Below are 14,259 nucleotides of genomic sequence, written 5' to 3' on the forward strand. Positions count from 1 at the left end.
TTTGAATAAAAAAGGAATTTTAAGATCAAAAGTAAGCCGGTACAAAATTAGAATCTGGTTTTCTCTCTGCTAGAAGGACAAAGTTTGCTTGGGCTATTGGTCTAAATGAAGTCTTTCTGACCTTGAACTACCTGGTAGTTTGTAGAGGGCTCCTGGAACATCTCAAAAAAAGATTTATTTTCTCCATACAAAGGGGTGTGGAAAACTAACTGGGCTTGTTTGCTATGTTAAATTACCTGGGAAACATTGTCAAATGGGGAGTAATACCAAGCTTTCTTTACACTGTCCTTGTGCAAGTATGTAAGTGTTCCAGGAACTGTATGAAATTCCCGGCAGTCTACATGTTCTAGAATATTATCAGTAATAATTCCAATTATTATCCTAAAATGTTGTATATCACAGAAATTACTAAATTTCCTCATCGAATGAACTCTCATCACATCCTTAACAGTGGTCATTTTTCAGTCTTTGTCACTTGCAGAGAGTGACTGTTCTACTCTGATGCTCTTACGAAAGCGTTTCTGCCCAAGTGCTCCGTCTTCAAAGAGACAGGTTTGTACTCTGGAAAGAACTTTGGTGAGAACAGGTTTCTGATACTTTAAGATCATAAACCTGGGGGTGCCTGGGTGGCTCAGTTGGTTAAGCGTCTGCTTTCAGTTCAGGTCATGATATCAGAGTCTGGGGATCAAGCCCTGCATCAGGTTCCCTGCTCAGTGGGGAGCCTGCTTCTCCCCCTCTCCTTTTGCCTGCCACTCTGCCTTCTTGTGCTCTCTGTCAAATAAATAAATAAGTGAAATCTTAAAAAAAAAAATCATAAAACTGTCCTCAGTAGGAATTTCCAGAACTAATGGAAGAAATGGATTCAAGCAGAACAGATATTAATTAAATGACTGAATGACCGGAGAAGGAGGATTATGACTTTTCGAGTGAAACACTGCTGGTTCCTCAGTGTTTTGTTTTTCCTTTCCAGATTAAAGGAAACTTTTTAAACTATCTATGACTTAAAGCAATTTGATAAAGCATACCTTTGTGACAAAGGTGTGAATGAAACATTTCCTTTTTCTCCCTACCTGATCCCTCCAGAATCCAGACACTCTTGAGTATTCTTTTCCTGGTAATATAGTTAGGTATTTACGTAAGTTCATTAAGACTCTGTTCTTCTTGTAACAGGACACAATTAGAAACACGGGCTACATTACAGAGGTCTTGACTGAAATGTCATATTTAAGAGAGATGTGTATAGACTCAGATATGACCAGACAGTTAAAGGAACTGCTTGGAAAAATCACTTGGTACCTTGCTTATAGAGGGTTCCTAGCAGCCTTACCAGATGAGTAAGAAAGGTCACTTCCTGGCAGGCCCAGAAACCTCAGGATACTTAGGGGAACCCTGAGAAGACAGAAATTCACCCAAATTATTGGTACTGCAGGTAATATCTGATGGTAAGTCCTTGGAGTGGCTTCCTGGCTTCACAGGCTTTTAAGAGTTCAATTTGATTCTTTATGAAAAGCTCCACAAAGCAGTCTTCAAAGGAACTTACATGGTTAATCAATATTCTTGCTGCATTTATGTAAGTAATCAGCCCAAGTTTAATGCAAACAAATCGGTTTTACTGGAATTATCTTTAACTAAAAAACGGGGATAACTGCAGAGAAAAATTGTTTGCATTTCTATAGATATTGGCCATCAGATCAAGACTTCATACTTGAAACATGAAACCCTTTCTTCCTCCTTTTCTGTCCTTTACTCTGGCACTGGCCTGGGAAGACAACACCGCCAATCTGTATCTTGCAGGCCACTGCTAAGGGGGGTAATCCAGCCTCCAAACAACTGTTGGGTATGCCACAATGCTGGTGACTGTGTAGTTCTGCCTCTCACAAACTTTCTATTTCCAATGTGTCAGTTTCTCTGGAACAAACTACCCCCTTTCTATTGCGTCAGACCCCCCAGCCCTGGGGTCCGTTTCCTGGTCTCTGGTTAACAATCCCAAACCCAGGGAACCGTGCATCCAGACTCTACACAAAGAAAGGGACACAAGGCAAGGGTAACGAGAACAAAAACTGTCTGTGTGGTCCGCAGACCCCTAAATGTTACCGGCCTCCATGCCAGTCCTGTGCCACAGACTCAAGTAGGAATTTGCAGGAGGTGTTCAAAATGAGCTCTCTTCAGCAGGTCCTTGCTTTCCCAGTTAGGACTACAAATGATCAAGAAGCTCTCCGTAGGGACGCCTGGGTGGCTCAGTCGGTTAAGTGTCTGCCTTCGGCTCAGGTCATGATCCTGGAGGCCTGGGATCAAGTCCCACATCGGGCTCCTTGCTCAACTGAGTGCCTGCTTCTCCCTCCGCCTGCTGCTCTCTCTCTCTCTCTCTCTTTCTGACAAATAAATAAAACCTTAAAAAAAAAAAACTTAAAAAAAAAGAAGCTCTCCTTAACTCTTAAAGCAACTGTTACCCAACAGAAGTCCTTAGACTCTGACCAAGGTTGTGCTTGATAAAAGGATAGTCCTTGATTATCCGGCAGCTGAGCAAGGCGTCTGTGCTATGGCCAACACTGCTTGCTGCCCCTGGATTAACACTTCTGGGGAAGTGGAAACCCAGCTACATAAAATCGCTGAACTAAGCCACCTGGCTTAACAAAGGGACTCATCATGGTCTTTCTTTATTTGATTTTGATTGGTTTGGGTCTTGGGGACCATGGCTTTGAAGTGCACTCTAGACATCAGGAATTACCCTGTGTATAATAATCATAGTAATCTCCCTGGTGTACCGTATTTCCTCAAAGCGTTTTAAATGCATGTTCATAGCCACTAACCACCAAATGATCTCCCTAAGACTAGAATATTGAAAAAGGAATGAAGAAAGTTACTGACTGAAAAAATGAGAACCTTAAGTTGTGACAGAGATTCGGCAAAAACTACCAGAACTTCAGAGCAGTAGCTGGGAATGGCACTGATGCCTTCAATGTTGATCACATCTTAGTTAAGCTGAAAGTCTGATGAAAAGTGAGGAACTGTTAAAAAAGAGACAGCAGGCTCAAAATGGAGTCACTTGTGCTAAGCCCACGTCACCAAACTGAGCTTTACTACCTAACCTAGCCGTAGATTCAGCCTCTCCCAAAAATGTAATCTCAGTCAATCTGGAATTACCTGGTCTGCACTAATGTGCTATTCTGCCTGACGGGACCGCTGCCATCCTCCAAAGAAAGGTGACCTTCCCTGAAACAATCCACTCTTTGCTAGTGACTTCCTTGTCCTTCTCCCTTCTGCCTATCAAAGTCTTTCATTTAGTACAGCTCTTCAGAGCTCCTTTCTATTTGCTAGATCGGATGCTGCCCAATTCATGAATCACTGAATAAAGCCAGTAAGATCTTTAAAATCGACTCAGCTGAGTTTTGTTTTTTCACATTTAACACTACTATGTGCCAGTCACTCTGCTGTCATTGGACTTTCCAAACAAAACATATTAGAAGGCCAGGTGTGAACACGTGGAGAAAGATCTCATCCAGCTGAGGGTTTCTCGGCTAAAACAGGCCCTATGACGAATCAGCAAGGTAACAAGGCCGTCACCTTGAGTGCTGAGAGAAACGTGCACAACCACTCTCGCTCGTTCAACAAATACTGAGAAGGTGTCTTGTACTTCCCAGGTATCATGGAAAATGTGCCACCGAAGCAAGGCATTTGCTCCACTTAGTGCAGAGTCCGGCCAGCGGCCCCCGCACCAGAAGTCAGTCTCCACTGTCAAGCATGGGCAGAGATCCCACGGCGGTAGCAGAGACACCAGGCACCAGACGAGTGCAGGAGGCAGCGGGGGAAGGACAGCCGCGAGAAGGAGAAGCGCTGCGAGCGATGGGTCAGGGCAGGTCTGAAGCCGGGTCCTGGCAGACAGAAAGGCTTAGGGTCATTGCGGAGGTGCAGGAACAGCATTCTAAAGGGAACGGCCATCTGCAAAGGGAAGCAGGAGGGTTGAAAAGCGGGTTTTGGGAGCCATATAGATGCGAAGTTGGTGACAGTGGATTGAGAGAAATGTGAGGTGAAGAGTTCTGGCCCTGAAGGATTATGATAAGTGTCCTCTTCAAAAGCATGAAAGATGGGTGAGTAAGATAGGGCTAAGGAGCCCAGGTGAGGGGTCGTGACAGCGATTTGCTCTGACGCGGAAGTAGTGCAGGCAGTGGGAACAGAGAGGAAAAAGCGGGATACGGGACATGAAGGAAGGCTGAAAGGATCTGGAGCATTTAAACGGGAGGGTATGGAGCAGGAAGAGGGCAGGTTCTAAGAGACGACATTCATGTCTGGGTTGCTGATGGGAAGATGGTGACAGAAGAAAGGGATGCTGGGAAGAGATGTGGCTAAAGGAAGAAATCTAGGACTTCCATTTGGTAATGACTTTGGGAGAAGTATACAGACGTGGGTATGGAGTTGAGGAGAGAGCTCAGGGTTGAATACCAGACTTTAGAGAAGATATGATAAAGATGTGAGAACAGCCTGGCAAATAGAATACCGGAAAGCAGTGGGCAGTCAGTCCAGGTGCAGATAGGGACAAAGGGGATGGAGCAGGAATGAACAGAAGGCATCTAGACAAAACTCTGGGGGAAGACGATGCATTAGGGGAGAGGCAAGAGGCACCGGGCATGCGGTAAGGCTGGGACAGTGGAGAGGGCTTCAAAGACAGTCTGGGGTGCCCATTCTGAAAACCAGCTCCCTGAATAATAAAAATGGAGTATTTAGTTAGAAGGGACCTTAGTGATCACTGAGCTCAACCTCTTCATTTTAAAGTTGAGGACATGTAGGCCCAGAAAGTTACCAGTTTTCCACAGAGAAGAAATGAAAAGATAAACAGACCAAAAGGCCCTTGCCCAAAGTGACAGAGCTGGGAACATGGAGAAGCCAGGACAAAGGACAGTTGTGTTCTCTTTTATCATTATAATACTCATTTATGATTTCCAACATACTTTATATATCAATGATTTGAATTTCTGAGATCAGGTAATCCTCTTGTGTTATAAATCCACAATTAGAGAGAAACAGTAAATAGGTCAATTTTCTGATTCATAGAATGAAGTTCTCTTCCAGAAAGCCCTGTATTCTCTTTGAAACCCTCTCTGCTTTTTTTTCTTTTAAGATTTTATTTATTTATTTGTGTGTGAGAGAGAGAGAGGCAGACAGAAGGAGACGCAGGCTCCCCGCTGAGCAAGGAGCCCGATGTGGGACTCGATCCCATCATCCTGGGATCATGACCTGAGCAGAATGCAGACCCTTAACCGACTGAGCCACCCAGGCGCCCCCCCTCTCTGCTTTTTAACGTTGATGTACTGCTGCCTGTGAGGGGCAGCTCCAACACAGACAGAGATGGGGACTCGGAATGGAGCACAGATGAGATGGGGAGCGGGGTTCCTGAACGTTCAGAGGACAAGATGGTCAGTCCCCACAGTGAACTGGCCATCAGGACAATCAAGGAGGATCGACTCGGTCTTAAGACCTGATAGGGCCATGAGATCACACAACTGGACCACCCACCTGGCCAGGGCACAGGCAGGTCCCCATCTGACAGTGGAGACATGGGCCTCCAGAGTGTGTCCGTCTGTCCCTCAACCTTGAGTGCTCAGGAGTTTGCGCCTCTGCTGGCAGAAGGAAATACACTCCAATATTTTCCAAAGGATAATGAGCAAGACTGTTTAAATAGAGTCCACTTAAATGTAACTTCCTTGAGCTATTTTAGGTTATGTGGAAATCCAGATCATTTCCGGCTGCCTCTGCACCTGTCTCTGGATCTCTTACCAGCATAAGAGATTTGTCTAGGGGGGCGCCTGGGTGGCACATGGGGCGCCTGGGTGGCACAGCGGTTAAGCATCTGCCTTCGGCTCAGGGTGTGATCCCGGCGTTACGGGATCGAGCCCCACATCAGGCTCCTCCGATATGAGCCTGCTTCTTCCTCTCCCACTCCCCCTGCTTGTGTTCCCTCTCTCGCTGGCTGTCACTATCTCTGTCAAATAAATAAATAAAATCTTTAAAAAAAAAAAAAAAAGAGATTTGTCTAGGGGTACCTGGGCATCCCCCTCTCCCTCTGCCCTTCCCCCCATCCCCCACTCGTGCTCACTCTCTCTCACTCTCAAATAAATAAAATCTTAAATTAAAAAAAAAAAAAAAAGAATTTGTCTAATAGGTCTGTCCCGACACATGCTCACCAGGCAACTGCTATTTTTCTCATATGTACTCGTAGTATCTTCTGGAAAAATCCTCTCTATTACCTTGATGGTGCTCTGAGTGGGCAACTCTGCAAGATTAGTGGCACAGAAGAGGTTATGCTAAAACAGGTTTAATCCAGAAGAGAAGGCAATGAATTCTGGACCCAGAGGTCAAGGGTGTGGCTCTGTCGCTTATCTGAAGTCCACCCAGCAGACAACAGCAGTGGCAACGCCAACAAAGGAAACATGAGGCCAGCACTCAGAACAAACTGGAACAAAATATGCTCAGGAAATGTTTCAGAATACAAAAGAGTTATGTTAGATGAGCTCCAAGAAAAGCTTTTGAACTCTGGCTCAGCGGTGAGATCCTTGCAAAAGAAATAAATTTGATAAATCTTGTACACAAATCAGAAACGGGAATGAGAGTAAAATAGAAGCTTATCAACAACCCCCACCACGACCACAATACCGGGGGATGTGACTGCCTCCAAAAAGTGACTGACACAGGAACAGGTCGGAAAGGTAACTGTTTCCAGGAAGGGAAGCTTCGACAAGGCAGCCAGCAGCCTGGCTTACCAGATCCCCGATCGGGGTGACTGAGGTTTTTCAAAAGGTATGCTATTAATCCAAATCCAGAGGGGGAAGGAAACGAGAATGGAACAAACATGTGCTGACCACACATTACGCTAGGAGCAGAAACACTGTGCTGGCGGCTTTTCGTACATCACCTCATTTGATCCTCGTAACGATTCCAATGAGGTGCGTGACAGTCTCATTCCACAGCTAACAAAACAGATGTTCTTAAAAACTAGGTGACATGTCTAAAGTCACAATGCCAATAAATGGAGGAGTGGGTATGTGACCTGGGACTGTTAATTATATTGTGGCCATTTTTTTTAAATAGGTCCTTACTTATTTTAATTTCCTTTGGGATTCATGTCATTCGCTGGACAGATATTTACAGAGAAGCTACTACATAAGATACCACTATTGCAGATGCTGGAAATACAGCAATGACTCAAGTCTCTGCCTTCAAGAATTTCATTCTAGTGTAGGAGTACTTCAAAGCCTCATTATTTCCAATTTAGGGTCACGAAGAGGAAAGACAGGGAAGCAGTGACCTAAAGAATTTGAATGTTCATCCACCTATCGGACAGCTGAACTACATACGCACTTGGGAGTTTACCAGCATTCATTACTCTGACTTACGTACAACTTAAACACACACCTACAACTTCAATACATAATATGAAAGTTGTCACACCAGTCATGGTAACTGGATACAAAATGTGCCCAGACCAAAGAAGACGCAACCAGCAGAGGCTCTATTAATATCACTAGAGAATCACTTGAGGAAGTAAAAGTTAGAAGAGGAAGTAGAAAGTTCTGTGTACTCCAGCCAATAAAGACTTTAACTATTTGCTGAATGCACAAATAATCTCATCAGTGAAAGAAAAATATCTGAGAGAATAACATTTAAAAAATGACTTAAAGCTCTAACCAGAGAGAAATAAAATAAGTTTCCTATGAAGAACAAAAGAATATTCTCCAACCTACTAACCTGCCTTTAACCCAGCTCAATAGAGAATAAATGAGTAATCTGGCCACTGGGGTAACAAGACAAATATCATCTAAGGAAAATCTGGCTTGGTGAGCCATGTGGCAAAGTGTAAGGGAAACAGGTGGGATTCTTAACCTATGGACTAAACCCTCTAGGCAGACAGAGAGGGCCTTTCCAGTAGACCCACACAGGCCAACTCATGAAGGAATCAGCCTGGCTAGGGGGTGGACGCCCATTCAAGTCAGATAAAATTAGTGCAGTGTCAACTTGTCCTCACAGAGAGCTCCATCCAAAGGACAAAGACATGGGAAAGAGAGGGAGACGGAATTTTCTATGCCAGATTGTTTGGATCCTAGCTTGATGTCATTGCTGGACTCTCCCTGCCTTCATTTCCTTCTTGCCTACCCTCTGTGAAAAGTGGCTCAGGGTAAGGGAGAGGTGGACCCACATTAAAGAGGCAAAGTGTTTTAGAGACTGGAGGCCCACCTACCCTTCCAGGACAAGAGTTAGAAAACACAGGTTTACAAATGCAGCAAAATGGTAACGACTGGTGAATCCAGTTGAACAGTGTATGTGGGTTTCACTACACTACTCTTCCAACTTTTCTATACACTTGACATTTTTCTAAAAAAAAAAAAAAAAAGTTTGAGCAAATGAAAAGAAGAAAGCACGTAGCTTCAAAGAGCTTACAATGGAGAGGGATGAAAACTCTATCAGTGCCCACATCTGGGGGCAAACACTCAGTGGTAAGCTCTGGATGACTTTAAATCTTAAACTAGCAACTTGTACCAACAACCTTGGAGATTTAAATAAAGGAGGGGGGCTTAGGTCAGGCCTTCTCTCACTTCTGGATGTCTGTCTCTAGGCTGGAGCCATGTGCTGACCTGCGGAGATCCCCCTTCATGCTCCCTCCTGGAGCAGGCACCAGGGTCCAGAAGATTGCATCTGAGCTCTGTGATCCAAGGTCACTTTTTTCCCTGATCTTCTCAGAGAGAGTGGCAGACACCCTCGTCTGAGGACACTGACAGCACCAAAGGATTAAACGGGAGCAGTTTTTCCTATGCCTATAATTGGCAAAAGAACTGCCAATGTGGAAGTGGAAAAATTAGTTGCCAGGGGATGAAATTCATTCAAATGACAACCTATTCCATTGCTGGCCATTCCAGGAAAGTAGGGAGTGGAGCTTTTTAATGGGAAGGAAATCTGTTATTCTATATACACCATAATTCACTTCATGACTTAGTCCGGAAGGAAGGGAAATCTATTTGAGTTCAGCACCTGCCTAACTAGTCCCCTGTTGACCTCCCCACTCTGTCTGTGACCCCTCAACCCCACCCTCTGGAGGGAACAGAGGACCAAAATAGCTCCCCTCTGTGCTCCGCCAGGACTCACAGGGGCACCACACACTCCCTGGATGGCACAGCCTGACTCCCAGGGTTGGGGTTTACCAATGTCACTCAGCAGGGTGAGGACGGCTCCTTCCCGCAGGCCACAGCAGTTCTCAAACTGGTTCAGGTACTGTCAAGAAGTTGAAAAGAAGCATCAGAGCGAGTGGTCCCTGACCACCACCAAGCCCGCAGTGCGTTCTCCCAGCTGAAGTCATCTGAGGCCTCACCCCAGCCCCCCGGGCTTTGGGGACCTGGGCTAACAGGCAGCCTGGGCAGGACTGGCAGGAATTGGCCCAAGGGGGAGAAGGAGGAAGCAGTAGGGAGAACTGCCAGAAGGGCTCAGGTACTCACAGGGGAGGTGTCTGAGTTCATTCTAAGAGGAGGGATTTTCAGGCTCACCTGAGCAGCAGTTCTGAGGGAGGCAGGCCAGAGGCCACGCTGTGCCACAACGGGACCACTGCTCTTGAGAGGCCCGCAGAGGGCAGGGTGGAAGGCACTCACTGAACACCGCGCTCTGACCACCTCCCCAACACGGCCAGTGGGATGATGGCGTGGGGAATATTTAATGAGCACTTACTACGTGCCTGGAACCCAGCAAATCTTGGCACAGATGAGCTCAGTAAAGCTCTACCTACGTTGTCTCATTTTATCCATCCTCCCACTGCCACCAAGGCAAGTCCTGTCAGGATTTGCACCTCACAGGTGACGAGCCTGAGAATGGAGGGGTTCCATGAGGTCTGCTCACACAGCCACTCCAGGGCAGCCCTGGAATATGAAGCCATGTCTATTTGAGGCCTGAGCTCAAACACTTGCCCTCTCTGCCCTCCTGGTCCTGGCTCAATAGGCTACTGGCACAGATGGCCTCAAATGAAAACAATGGAGAAAATAACTTCCCAGTGGAGGGTTATAGTCATTAACTAATATTTATATCCAAGAACATCGAAGAGCCTGTTTCCTGAGCTGGGCATACAGACTTCACTCTTTCAATCAGTTTTGGCTTCTACATTTGCTCATGTGCTGGCCAAGCTTGTCTCTCAGTGCCCAGGGGAGCAGGCTTTGAACTCCTGAGAGGAGGGAAAGACAGGCTACCTCATTTGGAGAACAGAGAGAACAGAGGTTCCAGGCGCTCTGGGCAGCGGCACCCTCCCTGCACTGCCCTCCCCCAATGGGGGGCCCTACGGACAAAGGCCCCTTAGAGCGCAGGGCTTCCTGCCTCCCCCAGATCATCTTGCGCCCCATGCCAGGTCAATCGTGTTGCAGTTTGCGTCATCTTCCTCCCTGGCTGACTGGACGCAAACTGCAAGATCAAGTCTCAAGTTCTCTGCTGGGCTTCCGAGCCCTCCATAATCTGGTCATATCCCACCAACTCCCACGCTGCCCTCTAAGAACCACCCACTCTAGCAGCAACATTACTCTATCTCCCATTTTAAACAACTGCATTTAGTAATCGGATGATTGTCAAAGGTTAGGAAAATAAAGAGGAAAACTGAAGCATTATCAAGTTCCCCATTTCTCATCCGTTATCAGTCCCTGGCGTGTAGGTCATGCCAATGACTGTCCACATCCTGCCATGGCACTCCCATGACCTGCCTATCTCCCATGGCAGGAGAAAGCCTCTCAAGCAGATCAACCCTTGTGGAAAGTTTCCTTTACAAAAAGAAGGCGGAAGGGGCCAGAAAAGTAATGGAAACAGCACATGATGCTGGGTCCAGGAAACTGCCATGTCAAGACAGAAAAAATGCCTGGGTATCTTGCCTCCCTCCCCCCATAATATTGTGGCCCTTCTTCTAGAGTGAAGAGTTCAGGGAGATGTGCGCTAACAGAACCACCTCTTTTTCAATACAGAAACAACTTAGTTGTCCAGAGACAACTTTTATTTTGCCTCCTACTACGTGGCACTCTTCAGTGTCCTAGGTGGAGAGGTGGCCCGCAGTTGGCTTCCCATGGGCTGTGACCCCAGCTCTGCCACTGCAGCTGCGTGAGGCCTGGTCATCCACCTCACCATCCTGGGCCACGAGCTACATCCTTCACGTGGGAATCATGTTGTACCAGCATCACAGGGATGTTGATAATCAAACAAGGCCAAGTATAAAAGCAGGTTGTATGACACTGTTTCGGACAACACTGGGGAGGGGGCCAGACACGACCGTCCCTGAAGTATACGCTCTGGCAAGGAGAAGTGACTGCACTAGAGGGACGAACGCCCAGATGGTGAGTCAGAGGTGGCTCTGGAACATCAGCCCAGTCCTTTGATTACTAAGCCAGCTCCCTTCCTGCTCCGCTCTGTGACCCTGTCTGCAGCGCTGCCACATCTGGGGGACAAAACCCCTCCTAATAAGGGAAGCGGTGACGTGGACGCTGGAGGACAGCGGTGGCCCTAACATGCCCAGGGAAGAAAAGTTTGTTTTGGAACTGGTCCAGTCTTTCCCCGTCCTTAAAACCTGGTGACTTTTTCTTGTCATTTTAGTAATCACCGCGCAGGACATACATACAGCGAGCCCTTCCCTGACTTTCCCGTAAGAGCTTCTGATTCAGTCTCTTGATTCATATCGCGCACGTCGCCCCACCCTGAGAATGGAAGAGGGGGATCTGAGAAGGAAGAGCAAGCCCACTGAAGTCACCACGGCTGCCTGAGCTTCCTGATGAGGAAAGGGGCGAGAGGCATCCCCACTGCTCTCTGCCCAGACAGGCTGCGTCCGCCACCCTTAAGCCTCACCTTTCGGAGATCTCCTCCCTGGCAGTACTCCATGGCCAACAGGGGCAAGTCATTGGGAGCCAAGTTCTGCATCCCCTCGGGGACGTCCCGGGCAGCCACCACATTGGGGTGATTCAGCCTAGGAAGGAGACAGCAATGAGGGAAAAACCCCGGCTCTGGCTCAAGCCCATTCCCTGCTCTGTCCATGTCTCAGCAAAGCTTTACAACAAAGGCCCGGACTAACCGAGGGCCCTCCGGAATAAGCAGGAGGACAGAGGTCAGGCATGGGCTACTTACCTCGGTGCCGCGTCAGTTAGCATCCAGCCAGCTCTACTTTCAGCACCATGAGCTCAAGGACGTGAGTGCCTCACGTGCAACTTAATTTTCTTTACAGTGCCCCATATCAAGTCCTCACTGTACTTCGAAACTGCTTCTAAAAGTACAGCAAGTACAGGACTTCCAATCTCAGGCCATTCAAGCTGGGATGGGCTGTGTGTGTGTGTGTGTGTGTGTGTGTGTGCAAACGAAGCGATGCCTCCCTTTTAAGAGGTTCATGGAGGGAGCACCTGTTTGAGGTCTTGCAAAGCGACTAGGTTGCTAGTTTACCTAAATGCTTACCTAAACCCCTCACTACCTGGGAGGACAGCATCCATCCAGGGACTGTCAGTCCCTGTCTCCACACTGGAGGAATAAGTATCTGCCACTGGTTCACAGCCATGGAGTGTCACCTACCACTTGGAATTGGAAATATGGGAGGGGGAAAAAAAGCATCTCTGCTGACAAAGAAAAAGCCAGTGTGGTGGCTATTTTAAATTATTTAATGTAAGAAATAAAACTGACCAAGAGCCCTTGATAAGGCCCAGAGTTGGACACTAAGGGCCACTCCTCTAGAAGTCATCTGTTATCCTGCTTGAGTGACTGGGATTTAGGACTCTCTTCCAGATGCAGCAGGTGGGGCCGTCGCCCCAGATCCCGAAGCTCAGAGGGATCCCCCCGATGTCACTGCAATGCCCCAAGGCCCCACAGCTCCCACCGGCTCCTCGTCCCCCTGCAATGGCAGCCCTGTCTTGGCTTAGTGCGCTGGGCCCTCACCTTCTCATGATCTGGATCTCCAGGCACCAGCGCTCTCGGTTCCGGGGGCTGAGCTCCTGCCGGCACTGCTTGATAGCAATCTGCTCCCCTGTCTCCTGCAGAGAGAGCACACACAGAGACAAGATGAGCAGAACTCACAACCAAAGCCACCGAGAAAGCCATGCGTCAAATACAAAATGGTCTCCTTAGGGCCCAAAGCATGGATCACAGGACCTCTGGGATCCCAAGGCCCATCTACATATCTGCTGACAGACGTCCCCAAGTCACCTGCCAGCCTGTCAGGCTGGCCTCCACACCGCCACCTCTTCCCTGACTTTCTCACTTCCAGCCATCCAGAGTCTACACCAAGGCCTTGTTCAGTTCCCACCTCCTCCATGAAACCTCTGCTCACTATTCCTGCGGAAGAGATTTCTCACTTCTCTGAGCCGCAACTGCTGGATAGAACCACAGGACGTTGCTGGTATTGACCATTTTGACCCATGCAAATGGCAGTTGCTTATGACTCAATCTACAGTGAATGCCACGCTGCCTTCATATTTTATGCAAGAGTTCCATCTCTCCAGAGAGAAGACAAGCCTAGCATAGTAGCTGGAACACAGAGGATGACTCAATTTAGCATTTACTAGCTCTGTGACCTGGGGCAGAGCACTTGGTCTGCCTCAGTTTCTTCATCTATAAAATAAGAATGCGGGCGCCTGGGTAGCGCAGTCGTTAAAGCGTCTGCCTTCGGCTCAGGGCGTGGTCCCGGTGTTCCGGGATCGAGTCCCACATCGGGCTCCTCCGCTGGGAGCCTGCTTCTTCCTCTCTCACTCGCCTGCTGTGTTCCCTCTCTCGCTGGCTGTCTCTCTGTCACATAAATAAATAAAATCTTAAAAAAAAAAAAGTAAAATAAGAATGCCTACACCCACCTTTCAGGGCTATCCTGAAGCTTAGCACCTAGCAGTGTCCAGCCCTTAGCAGGTGTTCAGTAACACTGCTGGGAGCGGACCCGTGTCCTGCAAGTACTCCTCGCGTTTAAAATCCTCTGCAGCTTGGCTCTACCCTGCCTTTGCAACCCCTCTCACGAGAAGCCCCCCTGGGCATCCGACACTGCAGCTGGATTAGACACCTGGCCAGTCCTGCACTTCTTGGGTCTTCGCTCTGGCTCTTGTGGGCGCACAGGCACCACCGGAGCCCACCAAAGGCCTCTTACTCTGCTCTCCAGAGCACTCCTTCATTACACACACCTACCAAAGACTTATTTTTGTAGAGTCGTAGGGTTATCTTCTCTTTTCTTGGTTAAATTACAGGCGTATCCATCGTCATGCACTTTAACCTCTTCTCTAGTAACTGGCACAATGCCTT

General features: G+C 47.7%; 1 protein-coding gene across 1 annotated transcript in view; it reads right to left on the reverse strand.

The window, feature by feature from the left end:
- IKBKB (inhibitor of nuclear factor kappa B kinase subunit beta) overlaps positions 1-14,259 on the reverse strand; it is a 63,849-nt gene that overhangs the window by 37,586 nt on the left and 12,004 nt on the right. Inside the window, exons 3-5 of the mRNA XM_045779103.2 lie at positions 12,916-13,010; positions 11,845-11,962; positions 9,189-9,258 (exon numbers count right to left, since the gene is read on the reverse strand). Of these exons, the coding sequence (XP_045635059.1) occupies positions 9,189-9,258; positions 11,845-11,962; positions 12,916-13,010 (283 nt within the window). The remainder of the gene's footprint in view (positions 1-9,188; positions 9,259-11,844; positions 11,963-12,915; positions 13,011-14,259) is intronic.

This window comes from Ursus americanus, chromosome 27 (assembly GCF_024610735.1).
Source record: "Ursus americanus isolate L20-20 chromosome 27, mUrsAme1.1.p, whole genome shotgun sequence".
Lineage (NCBI taxonomy): Eukaryota > Metazoa > Chordata > Mammalia > Carnivora > Ursidae > Ursus > Ursus americanus.